The sequence below is a fragment of the Eulemur rufifrons genome, chromosome 12 (genome assembly GCF_041146395.1).
Source record: "Eulemur rufifrons isolate Redbay chromosome 12, OSU_ERuf_1, whole genome shotgun sequence".
NCBI lineage: Eukaryota > Metazoa > Chordata > Mammalia > Primates > Lemuridae > Eulemur > Eulemur rufifrons.
The window spans coordinates 8,147,863-8,167,232 of NC_090994.1; the positions used below are offsets into that span (position 1 = coordinate 8,147,863).

Sequence of the window (19,370 nt, forward strand, 5' to 3'; positions counted from 1 at the left end):
TCTGGACTCTGGTCTCAGTGGTTTCTCTCTCTATTCCTCTGCAGCTTTCTCTTTCCATCTCTGGTGTCCCTTCTGCCTGCCTCACAGCGTATGTTGAAAATTAGGAGAAACAGTAAGAGAATTGTCTCTGTGGTTTCTACTCTTTTTCTGAGAATCTTTGGAGGCAGGAATGCGGGAAAACCCACCCACCCTTCTTTTCCTCTTCTCTTCTTTTCCTATTCTCCTGTCCTACATATCAGCTACTCCCTGGAATTTCCCTGGAACTTCCCCAACTGCCTCCCCAACGGTCAACTGCTGCCTCCCCCACCCCCCACCCCCGCCCCCCTGCTCCAGGAACCTTCCTGAACACTCCCAAACTCTCGACACCAGCAGACCCTGACTGCCTCACCGGCCCAAACTGTGGGGCATCCTGGAGGGAACTTTCTCCCCATCTTGGCCAGCCCAGAAACCTGCCAAGATTTCTGGCCTTCCCACAGCCACCACCCAACAGCTCCCACACTGCTCTGGGTAAGTGACAAGGGCTCTTCTCCCCTGTTGGTGTGAGGTAGGGACTTTCCATAAGGCAGAGAGAGAAAGAGAAAGAGAGACAGACAGGCAGAGAGTCTTAGAGAAAGGAACTTGGCTTAGGAAGCTAACAGAAATTAGTATTAAGGGTGATATTTCCAATTGCTTTACTCTAATAGGATTTGAGGCAATTATTCAAGGCATTATTCATGGCATTTCTAGGTACCTGTATCTGAGCATCAAACGTTTCTCTAACTCTTCCCCGAAAGGGCACTTTGGCACCTTCCTCACTGCTGGAGTTCTGGGCTGGCATGAGCATCACTGATTTCAGGCAGACCTTACTTCTGACGGACTTAGCGAGTTCCTTTTCCTTGTGGGGTCCTCATTTCCCCTTCCATGAAATAGGAAGAAGAGTCCCTGTCTCCTCCCATCCTTAGAAATGTGGGGAAAACCAGAGATTGGATCTTTCCCTGAAAGGAGCGGGAGGTAAATAAATACACAGCTCTGGTGGGCTCTAAGTTCAATTCTCCCCTCCACAAGAACAGGCAGCGCGTTCAACCTTTCAAGGCTGGCATGGCGGCAAATGAATGTGTGGAGCACATCATTTCATAGCGCCCCGGGAGCTTTCCATTCCGTGAGCAAAGTGATTCATAAATATTTACAATATACGACCGAAGAAATAGACTTATCATTAAGTCAGCAGGCTGGGGCTACCTAAAAGGAGACTTTGTGTCCCTGGAGTGAAGGGGGCCCTCTAGCCGCAGGTGTAGCAGGACCTTTGGAAGAATGAAGAGATGGGGCAGGGGCCAGGGCTGGACTTATCCCCAAGACACTCCCTTGACTCCTGGAGTGTGTAACTGCTTGGAAAATACATCTCAGGAGCTCTCTTTGCCCGTGACACCACTGCCACCACCAATTCCTCTATGTTTTGCTTGGTAGAAGGAAAACAAGCTTTTTTTCTTTTTCTTTTATTTTTTTTGAGACAGGGGTTCACTTTGTCACCCTAGTTAGAGTGCAGTGGCATCATTACAGCTCACTGCAACGTCAAACTCCTGGGCTCAAGCGATCCTACTGCCTCAGCCTCCTGAGTAGCTGGGACTATAGGTGCTCGCCACCATGCCCAGCTCATTTTTCTATTTTTTGTAGAGACGGGGTCTCCCTCTTGCTCAGGCTGGTCTCAAACTCCTGAGCTCAAGTGATCCTCCCACCTTGGCCTCCCAGAGTGCTACGATTACAGGAGTGAGCCACCGCGCCCGGCCCAGCAAGCATTTCTTAAAACAACAGAGCCAGTGCAGATACCTACGACAGAGGATTCTCCACTCTTTCCTCCCAATGCTTTTAATACTGCTAGCACCCATTCCACTTAACATGAGCTATAATCACTCAGTACATCCTTGTTCTTATGTTAAACAAACAATTATTTATTAGGTCAATTAAGAGTAAGAAAAATAAAATATTTTCTTTTACCTTCATTTATTCCATCTTAGGTGCTTTTCCTTTCTTGATGTAGATCCAAGGTTTTGACTTTTATCATTTTCCTTCTCACTGGAGGGCTTATTTTAACATTTCTTGCAAGGCGGGTCTACGGGCAAAATGTTCCTTTGATTTTTCTTTGTCTATATCCCCTCCACTTTTGCAGGATAATTACACTGGATACAGAATTCTAGGTTGATGGGTGGCTTTCTTTCAATGCTTTTAATATTTCACTCCGTTCTCTTATTTTATTTATTTATTCATTTATTTTTTTTTATTATTTCTTCATAGCCTTGTCCCCATTACCACTCCAGTTTCTTCTTGCTTGCATGCTTTCTGATGAGATATTTGACATAATTCTTATCATTGTTCATTTGTGGGCAAGCCCATGCCAATGGAAAAAGAAATTACATTTTAATACTTTTACATTCCAAGACCATTTCCAAATAGGTCATCTGAAATGAAAGGCGCATAAAAAGCAACAAATAGTTGGTAACTATTTGTTACCAAGGTGACCCAAGTGCATTTGGGACAGAGTCTCACTTCTGTCATCCTGGCTAGAGTGCTGTCATCATAGGTCACTGCAGTCTCAAACTCCTGGGCTCAAGTGATCCTCTTGCCTCAGCCTCCTGAGTAGCTGGAACTACAGGCACGTACTACCACACCCGTCTAATATTTTCTATTTTTAGTAGAGACGGGGTCTCACTCTTGCTCAGGCTGGTCTCGAACTCTTGAGCTCAAGCAATCCTCCCGCCCTGGCCTCCCAGAGTGCTAGGAGCCACCGTGCCTGGACTTCTTTCCCATTCTTTAAATATAAAGGACAACCAAAGGTCAGAGTAGTCTGTTAACAACATATGGTTTTTAAATGTGTGTGCTTATTTATCTATTTACAAAGCATCTGCTAGGTTCAAAGTGTTGTGGGGACTGCAGAGATAAATGGGGCCGTTTATCTACGGGTATGGGCCGTTATAGGATGAACTATGTGCACAGAAAGCTAGAGCAGAACGGGCAAAGCCATGGATGCTATGGAGGGAGGAGCAAGGCAGGGCCCTGGAGCTCAAGTGAGACCCTTTGGTAATAGAGGGAAAAGCATGGTCTTTAGGAGGTTAGTATCTGCCCGCCTCCCTCACTGTCTCTCTTCCTCACTTGGTAACTGAGCACCTGCTATTCCCAGGCACTGTGCTGGTGGCAGACACAGCAATTCATAGGCTGCATAGAGTCCTGCCCCCACAAAGGTGACAGTCTAGTGGCAGAGAAGTACAAGTAAATAGGAAAAAATGGCCAGACAGTAATATCCTGGTGGCCGTAGTACAGATGCTGTCTGTGGATATGAGAGGATGTCCAAGAAGGTTCCCTGAAGGAAGTGATGTTTAAATAGCACCGGAAGGGTGAGTGAAAGTTAGCCAGGTGGCTCATGGGGCGAGAGAGAAAGGTGTCCCCTATGGAGGGAACGGCTGTGCAGAGGTGGGTTTAGGGATTCTTTAGTTGACAGTTGGCTGAAGGAGTTAGGCATTGTCTGAAAGACCAGGAGTCAGCAGAAAGGAAATGCCGGAGTTAAGAGAAGGAAGTCTGTTAATCAGAGACAAGCCACAGGACGCATACCCAGACTCAAGTGATTTGTCCCCAAACCTGCAGGTTTGTCTTGCTGAGCCTTAGGCCTGTTAATGAGTCACAGGGGATATCTACAAGAAGGGAGGGGGGCATGATCAGGCATGTCTGACCTCCCTTCTCATAGCTGGCAACTTAGTTTTAGGGTATCCCCTTGGCCAAGACGGGGTCCATTCAGTCAGCCAGTGGGGGGAGGGTAAGTCTTAAGATTTTATTTTAGTTCACGCAAGTATGAAGCGAAGTCCGGTGAATCCCCAAGAGAATGATAGGCTTTGAAAACACAAAGAACCACTGCATTCTGCCAGATCTCTCTGTACGAAAACAAGCTGGAGGAGGTTAGATAAATAAGCAAGAGGGACCCAGGGCTGGAGGCCAACGTGAGTGGGCAGTACGAATACTAATGTTTACAGGGAGTTAGGAGCTGTTAAGCGAAAATAAGGAGGATCAGAAACAGATGTGGCGAGTTTTTCCTGCATTTAAACAAGCATTTTATTAAGCTCCTGTATGGGCCAGGTGGCGCGCCTGGAACGCAGAACACAGACTCAGGGCTGCCTCTCCGGAGCTTAGAGGCTGGGGGCGGGGGGCACTACCACTAAGCAAATATCTACAAAATAATTCATTGCAAAAATATAAGAATAAGGAGGAAAGAAGTAAGGTGCTCTGATTGTACAGAGCAGGAAGCTAAGTGAGCCTGGGGGGTCAGAGCAAGTACCCCTGAGGAAAGACCCTTTCACCCACTCACCCAAAGGGGTGGGGCGTGGGGCGGGGCCAACGGGGGCCGAGGCGGAGCTAACATGTGAGACGCAAAGGCGGCTAGAGAGGCCGGAAGAGCAGGATCTCGCAGGGCATCATGGGCTACGTGGAAGGTTCTGGGCTCTCCTCCCAAGAGCAAAGGGACTACGGAGGGAGTTCGGAGGGGCCTACGCCAGTAGGGGGCAGTGGAGCGGAGTGGTTAAGAGCGCCGATTCCGAAGCCAGGTTGTCTGGGTTCGAATCCCACACTTAGGAGCCGTGGGACCCAAATCAGATCAGCTTAACGTCTCTGTGCCCCCTTCTGTGTAAGATGGGCTGATAATGGGGCCTATTTCAGAGAAATGGCATGAAGACTCAGTGATAGAAGTGCCTGGCACGTAGAATGAGGAAGGATGGCTGTTGTGAGGGGGCCCAACGACACTCCCCCGCCTCCGGGCATTTTGGCTTCTCTAGTGACTGCCCCTTGGAAGACAAGAGTCTCTTGGCCCTGGGCAACCCTTCTGGCAGCGGCATCCTCTGGCTCTGGCCGCTCTGTGAGGTGCCTGACAGGGACCCTGCTCAAACTGTATACCCCAGGGTCCCACATGGGACAGGCACGTGGGAGGTGCTCAATACCTATAGGTGAAATGGATTGCAAATGAGTCAATGAATACGTGAATGAACTTGGATCTGTGGAAGAATGCCTGCACTACCCATGAATTATCGAGCGTTTTTTATGTGCCAGGCAGCTTACTGAGTGCTTTCTAGTTCATTTCACTTCATTCTCACAATGATCCTGTGAGGAGGCTACTATTAGACACTTTCCAGCAGGGGAGACCTTGGGAATCAATCCTCTGTGGGGGAGCCCTGGTCGTCCTTCAGGGTGCTAATGACTGAAAACTGTGTTTAATTTGTAGCCCCAAAGGGGGACTTTTTGCTAGAGGTTGGGGTCTTGGAGGCAGGAATTGAACCAGAAAGCAGGCTATGCTGAAAATAGTTTCCTAAAAACCCAGGTGCAGCTACTTAGTAGCTCTGAGCTCACAGGGGTGACAGGAGTTATTTTACTTGTTTTTGAGGGGGAAAAGTTGTGCATTCTAGGGAGGCAGAGTGGCCTCCGCAGAGCCCAGGCAGAGCTCAGAGCACAAGCCGGAAGTCCTAAGTTGCTGGCTGGGGGAGCAGCCTCCCATCTCGCCTCTGAGAGGAGGGAAAGCAGAGCCTGGGAAAGGCTGTGGGGAGCTGCCTTTGATCTTCCCTTGCCTGCTCGGGCTCTAATCAGAGTCCCACACACTGGCGGCAGGACTGTTCCCTGAGGGAATGTAGGCCGCTCTGCGGGACCGCCCTTCCTCTCAGCGCAGTGGAGGAGCAGCGCTGGGGCAGGCCGCCCCCTTCTGAGCCCCCAGCAGCTCTGCAGGCCTCCTTCTCCTGAGGTTGTTATTTTGGGAGAGTGCTGAGTTCAGCACAGCTGCAAGGTGCAGCCAGATGTACCCTCCTGTCCTCAGCTGGCCCTTCAGAGCTGGCCTCTGGCTGGGATACCTCTACCCCAACCCGTGCTGCAGCCCTCCTACATGGGGTGGCTGTCTCCAGCCACCTCCACCTTGGGATAGGTGCTGGAGGTACTGGGGACAGGAGAGGCAGAGCTGGTCTGAGGAGCACAGCGCAGCCCAACCCCCAAACCCCACCCCCAGCCCAGAGCCTGAGGTCCTCAGCGTCCTAGAGCTGGCCTTAGAGTTAAGGAGCAAGCTGTCCCTGGCCAGCTGACCACACCCGGTGGGAGTGCAGGGGCAGGACAAGAGCTGCACTGAAAAGCTTACATAAGCACATCTACTTTGCAGCCTGCTCTCTGCCCTGGCAGCCAGGACAAGAGTGACAACAAAGCCAAGGCCTGGCAGAGGAGGGGCCTCCGCCAGGGCTGCAAATTGAGTCCAGCTTGGAGGAGGCCCAGGTCCTCCCAAGGTACTCGTGTCCGGGTGGCGGATTAGCTGCTGGAGCCCAGACAGCTGCTCGGCCCTCTCCCTGCACTTACCGGAGGTCTCTGCCCCACCGGGTGGGCCCCTGGGAGGGGCACTGGCAGTGGGCAGGGAGCCCTCTGCAGGGGGTCCGCTACTCTAAAGCTCCTTTTCTGTTCCAGGTGCCCATGGGTTGGAAAATGAGGCTGCTGACAGCAGCCCTGTTGCTGGGTCTTGTGCTGGTGGTCACTGGAGACGAGGAGGAAAACAACCCGTGTGCCCATCACCGCCTGCCGGAGGAAGACACTGAGCTGTGCAAGTAAGGCAGGGCAGGCTGGGCGGGCAGATCGCAGGGAGGGGTGTTTCCAGAACCAAGGAGCACCATCTCCTAAGCCCACTTTCTTGGGCAAGGCCGTATAGATGTTAGATCTGGAGACCTCCGTGAGGGAGGATGGCACTGAGAAAGGGTCTTTGAAACAGGGTCCTCCCTGCCTTCCAGAGAGCACTTCTCCGACCAAGGGCTGTGGATGTGGGTTGGCTCCCCTCCGGTCCTCCAAATGTGAGGGGCCTTGGTGGGGGTTGGCCTTACCCAGAGAGAGGCCCTCCCTCCTCCCTACAGCCCAGGCTGCCCCTCCCCCAGCACCCCAACAAAGCAGCATTTTAAGGAGAAGTGGCAGTTGTAAGAATGTCTGTGCCTGGACCCTTCCTGTGTGAGAGACTTTGTTCGATAATGGGCCCCAGGAGTGTTGGGACAGGGGGCCCCGCAGGGAGTGTGGCACTGGACAGATCCCAGTGATGAGGCTGGCCAAGGCCAGCTCCTTCCCTTCCGAGGGGACAAGCCTCTCCCACTCTGGGTCGAATGAAAAGTTCAGCTGTCTCCTCACTGTCTCTGCTGGCTAGAAAAGCAAGTCTTCATTTTTCTGGACCCCTGGCTCATCCCGAGGGTTCCCCAGGCCTCTTTGCTGCCCATCTACTGAGCCCGTCTCTGAGAAATGGAAGAGGGAGAGAGAAAACTCTCACTTCTTGCTCCTCCTTCTTCTATACATTTGAATTTTGACAAACATTACAATAAATAAGTGCCTTCTCTTTAAAAGTTATGTAGTTGAATCCTTAAAAAAAAGTAACAAGTTTTATTCATATCAGTACATTTCAAAAAATCTTGTTAAACAGTTTGGGTGAAGTTTCTGTGTGGGAGAAAGGAGAGAAACATGGCTGCTTCTCGCATGCAGGCCCTAATTTTCTAGGTGCTCTGTTGAGCGGACCCAGGGGCAGGCAGGCTTCTCACGCCTAGAGGTGCAAGGTCGAACCCCCTGTAAGCTGGAGAGGTCAGCTGGGCCAGCGCCAGGCAGGCCCGGGCCACAGGGATGGCCCCATTAGGGATTGTCTCAGCGCTTCCCCATGGCTCCCGCACCGTGGAACACCTAGGAAATGGGCATGTCTGTGCGGGCACTGGAGTGACCAGCCTGGGACCCTGGATGCCCTAGGCTCTGCCCTGCGGAGATCCACCTCTTGGTGCCCTGGTGACTCGTGCACACGTGGGAAGCCCCAGGACACCTGCCATGTGCCAGGCGCTCTGCTGGTGCTTAGTCTGCTTGACTCACCTCACTGTCACAAAGAACCTACGGAGTAGGTATTATCATCCCCATTTTGCAGATGAAGCGTCCCCAGAGATTAAGGAACCTGCACACGGTGCCTACACAGCTCAGAAGTGGCAGAGTCAGGATCTACCCCCTTGTCTGACTACACACTTGTTCTTCCCCACCCCCACGTCCTCTGACAACCCTCATCCTGGGCCCAGCGCCTCTCAGACTCGAGGCAGAGGGGCCATTCTCAGGACTCCTGGATTACGCAGGCACAGGCGTGGATTTATGACTCTAAGGCTGAATGCTGAGATGTCTTTGGATTGTAAGCCACCATTGCAAAAGGGAAGCTTTGTCATTATTACTGCTGAAGATTTTTATTTATAAGACGTCATCACCGAAATGAAAGCACGTCATGGGCATATCGACCCCCCAAGGAGAGAGCGGTACCTCCTGCCCCGGTCCCTGCTCAGCTCGGGCTTCTGACCTCGCCAGGAGGCCTCCCGGAGAAGCCACTCCTGCTGGGCGTTTGGAATCTAATAGGGAATGCTCGAGGATAGGACGCAGCACCTAAAGGTAGTAATTCATAAAGGAGGAATTGTATGTACCGTGACAAGCAGTGTGACAACATTGTTAAGGCAGGAGCTCCTCGGGAGTCAGACCTTGGCTACCTCTGAGATACACGGGACCAGACACAAAACCACAGGACCCCGGGCTGGGTCTCAGCACCGTGGTCACCCAGCCCTGTACCCAATGGATGAATCCACCCGGCGGCCCATGCAGGCAGCCCTAGGGACTCCCCGTGACGGAGCTGCTACCCAAAGCCCTCCCTTTTGTGTTGAAAAGCTCCACCTTTCAGAAAGTCCGTCCTTATCCCAGGGCACTGGCTGCTCTTCTGTAACCTCAGTCCCTTCTCACTAGTGTGGGACCGGGAGCTGCGCAGAACTAATCCAGTTTCTTCTCTTCTTGACAGTCCTTTGCGTGTTTGGGGACAGACGCCATGCCCCCAGCCCTTCAGCCCCTCCTCAGGGGCCTTGGTTACTGCTCTTTTCAAGTGTGGTGCCCCACTCTTTCACAGTGAGCGCCGTGCAACAAAGGTGGGATGCCACCAGATGCCCCTCTGTGAAGGCGGCCTCATAGCCCGTGAGAGCTGTCATCCTTTTTTGTCTTAGTCCATTCAGCTGCTGTATCAAAAATTCTTAGACTGAGTCAATTTTAAACAGCAGAAATGTATCACTCACAATTCTGGAGCTGGGAAGTCCAAGGTCAAGACACCAGCAGATTCCGCCTCTGGTGAGGGGCTGCTCTCTGCTTCAAAGACGGTGGCTTCTTGCTGCGTCCTCACATGGCAGAAGGAAAGGGCGAGTCCCTTCAACCTCTCTTATAAAGGCACTAATCCCTCTTTTATATGGGTGCCTCTTATAAGGAGATTGAATCACCTCCTAAAGGTCCTACCTCTTAATGCGATCACTTTGGGGATTAAGTTCCAGCATATGAATTGGGGCAGACTGCGACACTCAGACCACAGCACTCACTTTGGGGCAGCTGAAATTCTGAGCCCCTTTCCACAAGTTCAGCTGGGGAGCTGTGTTTCTCTGATCCAATTCTTACCATGACAAAGAGACTCAAGGGACCATCTGGCTCAAACTGAAGCCTGGAGAAAGCAAATGACTCACTGGGGAGGCTGTGTGGTACAGGGGGATGTACGGACAAACCCATTGTATTAGCTGTCTGTTGCTGCACAACAAATTACCCCAACACTTAGCAGCTGCAAACATTTATTGTCCTACAGTTTCTCAGTTTAGTCATCTGGGAGATGAGAATAATGATAATCGCTGCTCTGAGGCATCACTGTATTAAATGAAATAAGACGTGGTACAACTGACTTCTTGGGGTGGCCCAATAAGTGCCATTCCCTTTGCCTCCAGTCCCTGTGCAGTGCTGGTTAATGGCCAGGCTGGGACCAGGGCCACTGCTTTGTTCACTCCAGTATCGAGGGTGCCTCCAAGTCTGGTCAAAGAGATCAGGAGGTCCCCCAAATCTCAGGGTGGAAATGAGAATGTGTCGTATCTCAGGTGAACCACAGCAGCAAGGGCACACAAGAAGGTGGCACCTTCAAGGTTTTTGGGCTTGGATACAGGTTTTAAAGTGTATTCTCACTAATTTTAATTTTTGATTCGGTGCATCTCAGGCTTGTCCAGATCTTCTTTTAGGTCAAGTTGATCATTTGATCATCTGGATCGATCATCAGCTCTGTGCGGTCTGCAAATCAAATAAGTGTGCCTTTTGTGTCCTTTCTCCAAGCCTCTGATAAAACTACTGAGCAGGACAAAGGCCTGCACACGCCGCTCGGCTTGTCCTCCTACGTGGAGAAATATACCGTCTTGAAGTGCCGGGCTGGCAGCGCGCCATGGATGTGATGAGAAGGACGGGGACACGATCTAATCCCTGGTTCCCTGGCACATTCCCTGTCCTATCAGGGCTCTCCCTGTGGCTCTAGGCCCTCTCACCAAGTATCAACTTGCTGGTCGCACATGTTTAACTCCTTAAACATTTGTAGCAATTGTACCAGGATGGAGAGGGGACACCTGTTCTGGGGGCGGAGGGACCCTCTGCCCGCAGTTCGCCTCCTCCCCATCCCCCATTGTTTCCCAAGCCCTTACTGTGTGCTGACTGTCCGTCTCTCTGTCCCTGGAGGGTCCCCTCTCTCTGCCTCACATCTCAATAGCTGCAGTGGCAGGGAGCTGCGACAGAAGCAAACCCAGTGTTCCTTAAAATGCTATGAAGGTAAATGAAAAGCCACCCCCTAAAACGTCTTTGGAAGCTGCTAAAACCATGCCATCCAGAAAGAATCACTGCAAACCTGGGAAGAGTGAAAGAAGCAAGTGTGCTCAGCAAGCCGATGACTCGTAGGACCAGAGCGCCTGCGTCCGGGCATCCGGGGTGCCGGTCCATGGAAGTGCCGTGGGCTTGGCGGTCTTTGCCGGAGGCTGGACTGCAGGAGCCTCTGGAAGGGCGGGAGGGGAAGCTGCCCTTGCTCTACCCCCAGGCCCCAACCGCAGGGAGCTCCCCTCCACATCACATCCTCATGGGGTCTCCTTCAGGAGTCGCCCCCAGCAGGGCACCGTGGACAGCTGTGGGTGGCCACTACAGGCTGTGGAACAGCTCAGCCACGCTGATTGTCTTCACCGAGTTAACCCTGCAGAGACCCTGGGTTTCGGTGATAAAATATAACAGAAGGACAAGTGAAAACGGTCTAAAAAAATATCTTTTGGAAAGTCTGGCTTACATTTCTGAGTTTCAAATATAGGTGAGTGCCGAAGGCCAGCCCCGGTGAAGTCGTGGAGCAGTCACGCTTGTCCTGTGCGGCACCCTCTGTCTCCTTGGTCTACACCACATTTTCTTCCCCTCCAGGAACCCAGCTTCGCAGAACACGCGTGCTGTTCAGACACTGCTTCTCAGGGAGCACATAGATAAATGGGTTCCCACTACAGTCTTAGTGACGAGATATTTTACCCCCAAAGAGTATTTGCATTTTGAAAGGGAATCTAGCTGGATGCTTAACCAAAAGAAGTGCATTATTCAACTAACGGTGGGATTTCAGACATGGGAGCTCTCAATTGTTTGGGGGAGAGAAGTCTCTGCCCACGAAGGAGCCTGTGCTGACTTGCTAAACCTTTCTTTCCGTAATAGGAGCCGTCCTGAAAAGCAATATGTAAATATTGTTCTTATAAACCTAGTCCTATTTCAAAGATGCTGACCGAATTTGCCTAAGGATGTATATTCTTTTTGGGAAGTAAACACTGATGAGGTTTAACACTTTCTGACCACTCCCGGCATGCCAGGTTCTGTCCTAGACGTTGGCCACCACTTTGCTACTCACACCAACTCTGTGAGAGAAGTATTGGTGTCCCCCCCTTTTTTTTCTTTCTTCCTCCTGTCAATGTCAAGATGGTGTCCCCATTTTAAGAAACTGAGGCACCAAGAAGTCAAGTAACTCTTAGGTCACACAACTAGTTAGTGGCAAGTTTAGGATTTAATCCTATTAGACTTTGTATTCCCAACAGTGCTAGACTGAACGTTTGTGAACCCAGGCTGCTCTAAAACTCTGACACGGGGCAACCTCCTCCCTCTCTCCACAGGGGCCTTGAAGTTTACTACCCAGAGTTGGGGAACATTGGTTGCAAGTATGTTCCTGACTGCAACAACTACAGAGAGAAGATCACCTACTGGTCTGCGCCCGTAGTCAAGTTCCCGGGGGCCTTGGACGTGAGTAACCAGGGCTGGCCTGAAAGGGGAGAGATGGGGGGTCTTGATGCCCCTCTGAGCTTGCTCATCCGGGGACTTGAAGCTGTGTGCAGAGTCATCTAAGTTGGGTCTGGTGGCAGCAGATGGCTGTTGCCATAAGGATGTGCCTTCTCTAGAGTGGTCCCATGGCCTTGGGGAGGAGGCTGGGGCCTTGGGGAAGGGTTGCAGGCTGGGATCTTTGGTGATTGTCGGAGACCACTCTACCCAGGCCTCTTCCTGCTCCCCTGAAGCCCCTGAACCCCCAAGTTTGGCCTGCTGGTGTGTGCTTTGGAGTTGGCAGAGAAAAGGAAGAGGTGGGGGTGAGAGAGGAGTCGTTTCTCAAGGCGCGCGGGCTGGGCTTTCAGAAAGATCTGAGCTGGAGAGAAGCTTCGGGACAGAGCTTCCCAAGTAGGCTAAACATGCAGAGGTCAGCGCATCTTGGTGCTTGGCTGTTGCAACATGAGATACACTCTTCTTTCACCCAAAATTGTCTAAAATAGAAGAACAAAGCATTTTAGGAATTGGAGGTAACTGTTTCTTTTTCTGGGAAATGATTAGAACGATCCTGTTCTGGAAGCCTCCCTTGGTTTGGGGATCTGGGAAACCTGGGGAAGCGTCATGGACGTGGGAAATGGGGCTGCCACTGTCCCCAGCAGCCAGAGCATGTCCTCGGGGGGCTGCTCCGGTCTTCTGGTCACTACTTCTTCCTTCTTTGACCCTTGGGCCAGACTGAACCCCCAAAGTGTCAGTGGCGGTTATCCACTTGCTTTCTGCTGTGTTAAGGCAGGAGGTGCTGGCGTCACCCTAGGCACAAGGACTGGGATGTGACCAGGACTCAGGTCACAGATGCATGGAGATGGAAGCGTTGTGGTCAAGATGTGACCAAGCACACACACCAAAGTGGACCTTGTGGATCCTTCTGTGCAGGGTGGCAGGGAGAGGCCACCAGGGGTTCTTCCCCCGCCTCGTGCTGCCCTGGGCAGGCCTGACAGCGGTCAGCATAAACATAGCGTGGCCACGAGCTTGGAGGGAGAGGTGCACGGACTGCTTGGATGTAGCGGGCAGGGCTTTCCTTTCTTTCTTGAAGTGTTTTTACTGTCAGAGACCAGATAGACTGTGATATGTCTCACAATTTTTGTTTTCTTTTTTTTGGTTTTTTTTTTTTTTTTTTGAGACAGAGTCTCACTCTGTTGCTAAGGCTAGAGTGCAGTGGCATCATCATAGCTCACTGCAACCTCAAACTCCCAGGCTTAAGCGATCCTCCTGCCTCAGCCTCCTGAGTAGCTGGGACTATAGGTGTGCACGCCCAGCTAATGTTTCTATTTTTTGTAGAGATGGGGTCTTGCTCTTGCTCAGATTGGTCTCGAATTCCTGGCCTCAAGCAATCCTCCCACTTCAGCCTCCCAGAGTGCTGGGATACAGGCATGAACCACCACGCCTGGCCATGTCTCACAATTCATGAGGCTGTTATGAAGCTTCGATAGGTTGTCCTGTTTGCAAACATGACAGACATCGTTTCCCTTGGGAGGCCCAGCAAGTTAGCAACGAGGAGGCCTTCTGAGTGTCTTCTCCTGCCACACACACACGTGAGCACACATGCACACCCATGCCTGCACGCATCGGCCCTCCTACCTGGGGACAGGCAAAAGGAGCAGAGAAAGGGAGGCTACTGTGATTCGAACCCTTGGGACAGGAGGTGAAGAGCCACAGACTCAGGGCAGGAACCCAGTCTTTTAGGGAAGAGTATGTGGGGAAGGACTCTCGACTTCTCTATTCATTCACTTGTCCTCTGGTTTTCCCCTGTGGAGAGAGGCCCAGATACTTTTGCAGGCCGGTGACTGTCTCCAGGGGCTTCTCGGTCGGCAAAGGGCTCCTTTCCACATGCTGATGTTACTGCAGACGTCCACTAGATGGCAGTGCAGACTTTCTGAGCGCCGGTGTCCCTCGTGAAGGGCTTTGACGCCAGTTGGGAAAGTCTTTGCTTGGATTTGGTTCGGTTGATGCTGACTGTCCTGGGCTATGGGCCCATAACACAGAGACGATGTCGCCCCTGCCATGTTCTGGAATCTCCCGCTGTTAACAAACCCGTCTGGTCTCAGCCCCGAGGTGGGGTGGGGGAGAAACGGGTCAGGAACCTGGAGACTCGGGAAGGACCCTGAGCTGTGATCAGGAAAGCCAGGGAGGGAAAGATTTCACAAAGCAACTTGTGCTTGAAGCCATGGGAAAAACGAAAAAGTAATATTGTATTAATACTACTATATAACTATAGTTTATGAAAACGTAACAGGCCTGTGAGAAGGCAAATTCAGTTGAGTTACTGAAAGCCACCATCCATTGAGTGCCACTTTATTCTGGGTACTATTCATGTTCATTTCATTTAATTCTCTCATCAAGTCTGCAAGTTAAGTATGTGTTTAGTCAAGACTGCTAGTGGCCAGGGACAAAAAGCCAACTCAAACTGGCTTCACCTCCAAAAGAGGGGGGAACTTATTGGTTCACAAAATCCAGGTGTGGCTCGATCCAGGTGCTCAATGTCACTAGAAATCTGTCTCTTGACTCTGCTGTTTTCTGTGCTGTTTTTGTTTGTAAATAGACTCTTTCCTTGTGGTGGCAAAAGCAGCCCCAGCAGCCTCAGGTTTATGTCTGACCAGTTTATTAATCCCAGTGGAAATACACCGACCCTTTCCGACCATTAAAAGTCACGGGACTTGTCCTGCGTGGGTCACATGCCCACCCCCGAACCAAACAGTGGCCCTGGGCAGCCGCACTTAGTCCACAAGGAGCAAGAGCAGAGGAGGCAGGTTGCCCTGGAGGGGAGTTGAGGTGGCCTTTAGCAGGCGGGGAAGGATGCTGGGTAGGAAACACAGGAGCGTTCCTGGATGTAAGGAATCTGGCCAAGTGCAGGGCCGGAAAATGGCAGAGCCAGAGTTCAAACCCAGCTCTGCCCAATGCAGAGCCCGCGGGCTTGGCCAGTGGACCCCTGGTGGGGCTCTAAGGGAGACACCAGGGGAGCTGGCACAGCCGGTGGGGTCAGGGCTGGGGGTGGACAAAGGGACGCTTTCCCTAGCTAAAGTGGAAAGGGAAGGCAGGCAGGACAGTGCCGGCTGAGGGAAGTGGTGTTTGGAGCTTCCCCTGTGGAGCCTGCAGAGAGAGAGAGTGACTGGAGAGCTTGGGGAGAGGATGTTGTCTGGGACGAAGGGATCCTGAGGGCTTAGGACAGAGAAGAGGATGAAGACGTTTCCTCTGGGCCTGGGCCCTGATGGAGAAGGGCAAGAGTTGGTGACTGGCTATGTGGGGAGGGTGCCTTGCTTCCAAGGTGACTGACACACCACCACCAAAGCAGCAGCTGCCAGTGGACATGCCCAGGGAGCCCCCAAAACAAGCCCTGAGGCCCCTGGAAGGAGAGGTACAGTGGGCATGGGACAGGCCACTTTCCCACGCTTGGCATCTTTGGACCCTGCTCCCATCAGAATGCTTCCTCCTCTAGGAAGCCTTCCCTGACTGCCTCCCTCTGGGCTCCACCCACATTCCTGGCTGATCTCTTCTTTCTCTGAGCTTTTCAAATGTCCCCTACCCTCTAAACTGGTGTTTACTTCCTTCTCCTTATACTGCGGTTGCTCGTTCATATCTCGCATAGCTTCAACCACTCTATAAGCCAGGAGAGCAAGACTCTGTGTTGTGTTTCTGTAAACCACCCACAGTCCCTACCAGCATTATAGATCCCTTGTTGGCTGACTGGGTGACCACGTGAGTGAGTCAATTAGTGAAGGCATGAATGAATGAATGGCAGGTGGAAGAGCATTTCCTGGAGGGTGATCTGTGAGCTGTGTCAGCCCAATGGTTGGCCCTTTAAGCTGCAGGGTGTCCTGGGCATTTGAAGAAAAGTTGCTGAGCCTAGTGGACCCCAGAGCCACAGCGAAACTCACTCCTCCCCGCAGGCTGGGTGTGAGCTGGAGGGCGGGAGGGAAGCAGGCAAGAGCAGGAGGAAGTCAGGCAGGTCCGGGAGAAGGCAAAGTAGTGCAGGGGAACGTGCATGGATGCTGTGCCAGCCGTCTGAGAGCGAGAGAGGTGTGAGTAAGAGGAGCTTTCTCCCCTGGCGCTCGGACAAGCATTGGGAGGCAAACATTTTTAAATGCATCCAGTTCTCGAGCCGATGAAAACTGAAAGGCCCCTGAGAAGCTTCTTGACTGGGAACTTATTCTTCACCTTAAATTTAACCAGCTGGAATCCTTTTGAAGTGAAGAAATTGCCTTTAAATGGGGAATGTGCATCGCCTTAGAGGAAAGGAACAAAAGGTTCCGTCCTGCTGTCCCTCCGGTTTCCAATCAGGCTGGGCGCTGGCCTTATTTCTCTCCTGGGAAAGCAGGTGACCCTGAGTGTGCCACCTGGCAGGGCCAGTGCATCCGTGTGCCAGCCCAGGCCTGCGCCGCATTCTCCGAGGGACCCCCTCATCCCCCTCATCAGCCCGTGGTAGAAATACAAGTTCCAACCCAGATTTTGTAGAGGCCTGGAAGTCTGGAGACCTGCACAGGTGGTGGGAGTCACAGACTCTTCTCTGCAGGAGGCCTCGGAGCTCGCTGGCCCACCCCGACCCTCTGCACGCAGGGGATCGGGGCTCATGTCTGAGGAGATGGACAGTGAGTGTGGGGGTCAGAGACGAGTTTCCAAGGGTGTCCCAGACACCTCAGAAGTGACAGACTGGCTGCTCTCTGGAGGTCAGGGGTGGGCGCTGCAGGAGATGTCCCAGGCAGGGGAGGCCGGAGAGAACAAGGAAGAGGAGGGGGACGGTGACAAGGGGTATGAGTACAGGTGTGGTCCCAGGGAGCTAGGGACTGCTGGAGTGAGGGGTCTCCCAGGCCCAGCCCTGGGAGCTGGAGCCCTGGAGCAGCCAGCCCAGCCCCTCCTGCAGGGGGAGGAGGCCCCGCAGCGGGGTGTCGTGAAGCTGCGGAGTGGAAGGGCTTTGGGGACAGGGCTTGGGGAGCTTTCACGTTGTGGGCATTGCTGGAGAGGTAAGGGGGGAGGACAAAGAGGAGTGATTTGAGACCCCAAGAGGCAAGAGCTAAAGTTGTAAAAGAAAGAAGCAGGGAGGGGCTGGCAGGCGGAGCCAGGCCTGGGGAGGCAGGTGAGGAGAGCACCCAGTACCCGGATGAGGACGCATCCAGGAGAACCCGCCCACATGTCATTTCATCCTTTGTCCCTGGCTCCTTAGCTCACTTGGTCAGAGTCTGCTAAAATCACCCAGGTGTTACCAGGGGCTTCTCTGGGCACCAGGGGGCCACGTAAACGGGGAATGATGATTATTAGCGTTTCTAACCTTTGCAGATAGATTGCCAGTTGCACAGAAACTCCCCGTGCAGGATTTCAACAAGATCCTCCTAGTGACGTTGGGAAAAGCACAGAGTAGGGATTGCCCCCATGACCGCAGATGAGGGACACCAAGCTGGGAGGTGGAAGAACCAGCCCTGGACGGCAGGCTTCCTGCCTTGCAGCCCGCTGCCCTCTCACCTACACAGTTTTGCCTCTTGGCTCTACCCTGACGGCCGGAAAACAGCCCCTAATGTGGATGCTGGACTCATGGAGTCATGGGGTGTCACTCATCCATTCATTCATGGGAGCAGATCTGAGGGAGCTCCACTCCCGGCCCCTCTGCCAGATACTGGTGCAGGAGCCAGGGATACAAACGACACAAATCCCTGCCCTGCCCTGCCCATGTGGGTCCCTTGTTACTCCATGTCCATCAAACACTTGATAGCTGAGGGGAAGCCGTGAAAGAATGAGCCCTTGTTTAGGTGTTCAGGTGACCGTCTTACTCCAGGGTGGCCCCATTAGGAAGCATCAGTCTTGATCTTCACTCCCAGCCCTCTTTAATTCCAGCCGCCTTTGCTGTCCTTATCCTTGTGGCTTCAGGGCGTACAGAACTTCCTACCAGAGCCTGAGCTTTTCATTAAGCAAGGCCCTGCCCAGTCCCGGGGGACCCTGCTGGGGATGCAGGCAGGCAGGGTGCACACTCAGACACCCTCAGACACCGAGCATCCCACATTGCCTGAAAGCTCCCAGCCAAGTGCCGGGGGAACAGGGTCCAGATGTTTTTCAGATCAAATAATGTTTCTTTGAAAAAACTGTGTGGGCTGCTCCACCGAGGGGGCATCTGGGACCTGAAAGGAGAGTTCAATGGTTTTGCATCCTGGGTTTTTTTTTGTTGTTGTTTTGTTTTTTTTTTTAAAGGCATTTAGCGAGTGTCTGTGTGGGGCTCTTCACATGTTTGGGCTCTGTTCACAGCAGTCTGTTGGGAGTGTCAGCAAAGGCTTCTTGGATTTTAAAATAGCTGCCGGCCTTTGTTGGAGCCATTTAGAGGGATGAACACGTGCATTGTGAGTGCTATGGTGACTAGTTGCCTGTTGTCCTTGGAGAAAGAGGGTGGTGGCCTAAAGAGGAATTTTGAGAACGGTCTTGTGGATTTTTAGAAGAGTAATAGTGTCGCTTATTATTTGTTAAAACTTGCAGGCTTGGGTAGGGGGAGGAGAGAGGAAAGTTGAGTAGGTCCAGATCCTCTGCTGGGTGGAGCACCTGCTGGAATGAGGTGCCCCCTCCAATCAGCCCACCCAGTGGGGAATTACGTGAGAACAGGGGTGTGGCGGCTGCTGTGGCTGTCACAGGACCCCGACTTTGAGGGCATCTCTCACTCTTCCACGGGCCACCGCGCCCCGACAGTGTGGAAAAGACCCTAACCACGGCCATGCGGGTGTGGTGAACAGGCAGGCCTTCGTGTCTGTTTTACAGATGAGGAAACAGCTCGTGGGAAAATGATTTGTTTATTTTTAATCAACTTTACTTTTTAGAGCAGTTTTAGGGTCACAGCAAAATTGAGTGGAAAGTACAGAGAGTGCCCATCCGCCCCCTGCCCCGCCCCCCCCACACACAGCCTCCCCCACTATCTACATCCCCACCAGAGCGGCGCATTTGGTACAACCGAGGAACCGACGTTGACACATCATTATCACCCAAAGTTCATGGTTTACGTTGGGGTTTACTCTTGGTGTTGGACACTCTACGGGTTTGTGCAATTGTGTAAGGACCTGAACCCGCTGTCATAGTATCCTACAGAGTAGTTTCACTGCCCTGAAGATCCTCTGTGTTCCACCTGTTCGTCCCTCCCTTCTCCCTCCCCACCTCCCCATCCCCAGGCAACCTCTAATCTTTCCACTGTCTCCATAGTTTTGCTTTCTCCAGAATGCTGTGGA

General features: G+C 52.4%; 1 protein-coding gene across 1 annotated transcript in view; it reads left to right on the forward strand.

The window, feature by feature from the left end:
- Positions 1-490: 490 nt before the first annotated feature.
- PEBP4 (phosphatidylethanolamine binding protein 4) overlaps positions 491-19,370 on the forward strand; it is a 188,324-nt gene continuing 169,444 nt past the window's right edge. Inside the window, exons 1-3 of the mRNA XM_069485139.1 lie at positions 491-507; positions 6,445-6,581; positions 11,985-12,111. Coding sequence (XP_069341240.1) covers positions 6,451-6,581; positions 11,985-12,111 — 258 coding nt within the window. The 5' untranslated portion in view covers positions 491-507; positions 6,445-6,450. The remainder of the gene's footprint in view (positions 508-6,444; positions 6,582-11,984; positions 12,112-19,370) is intronic.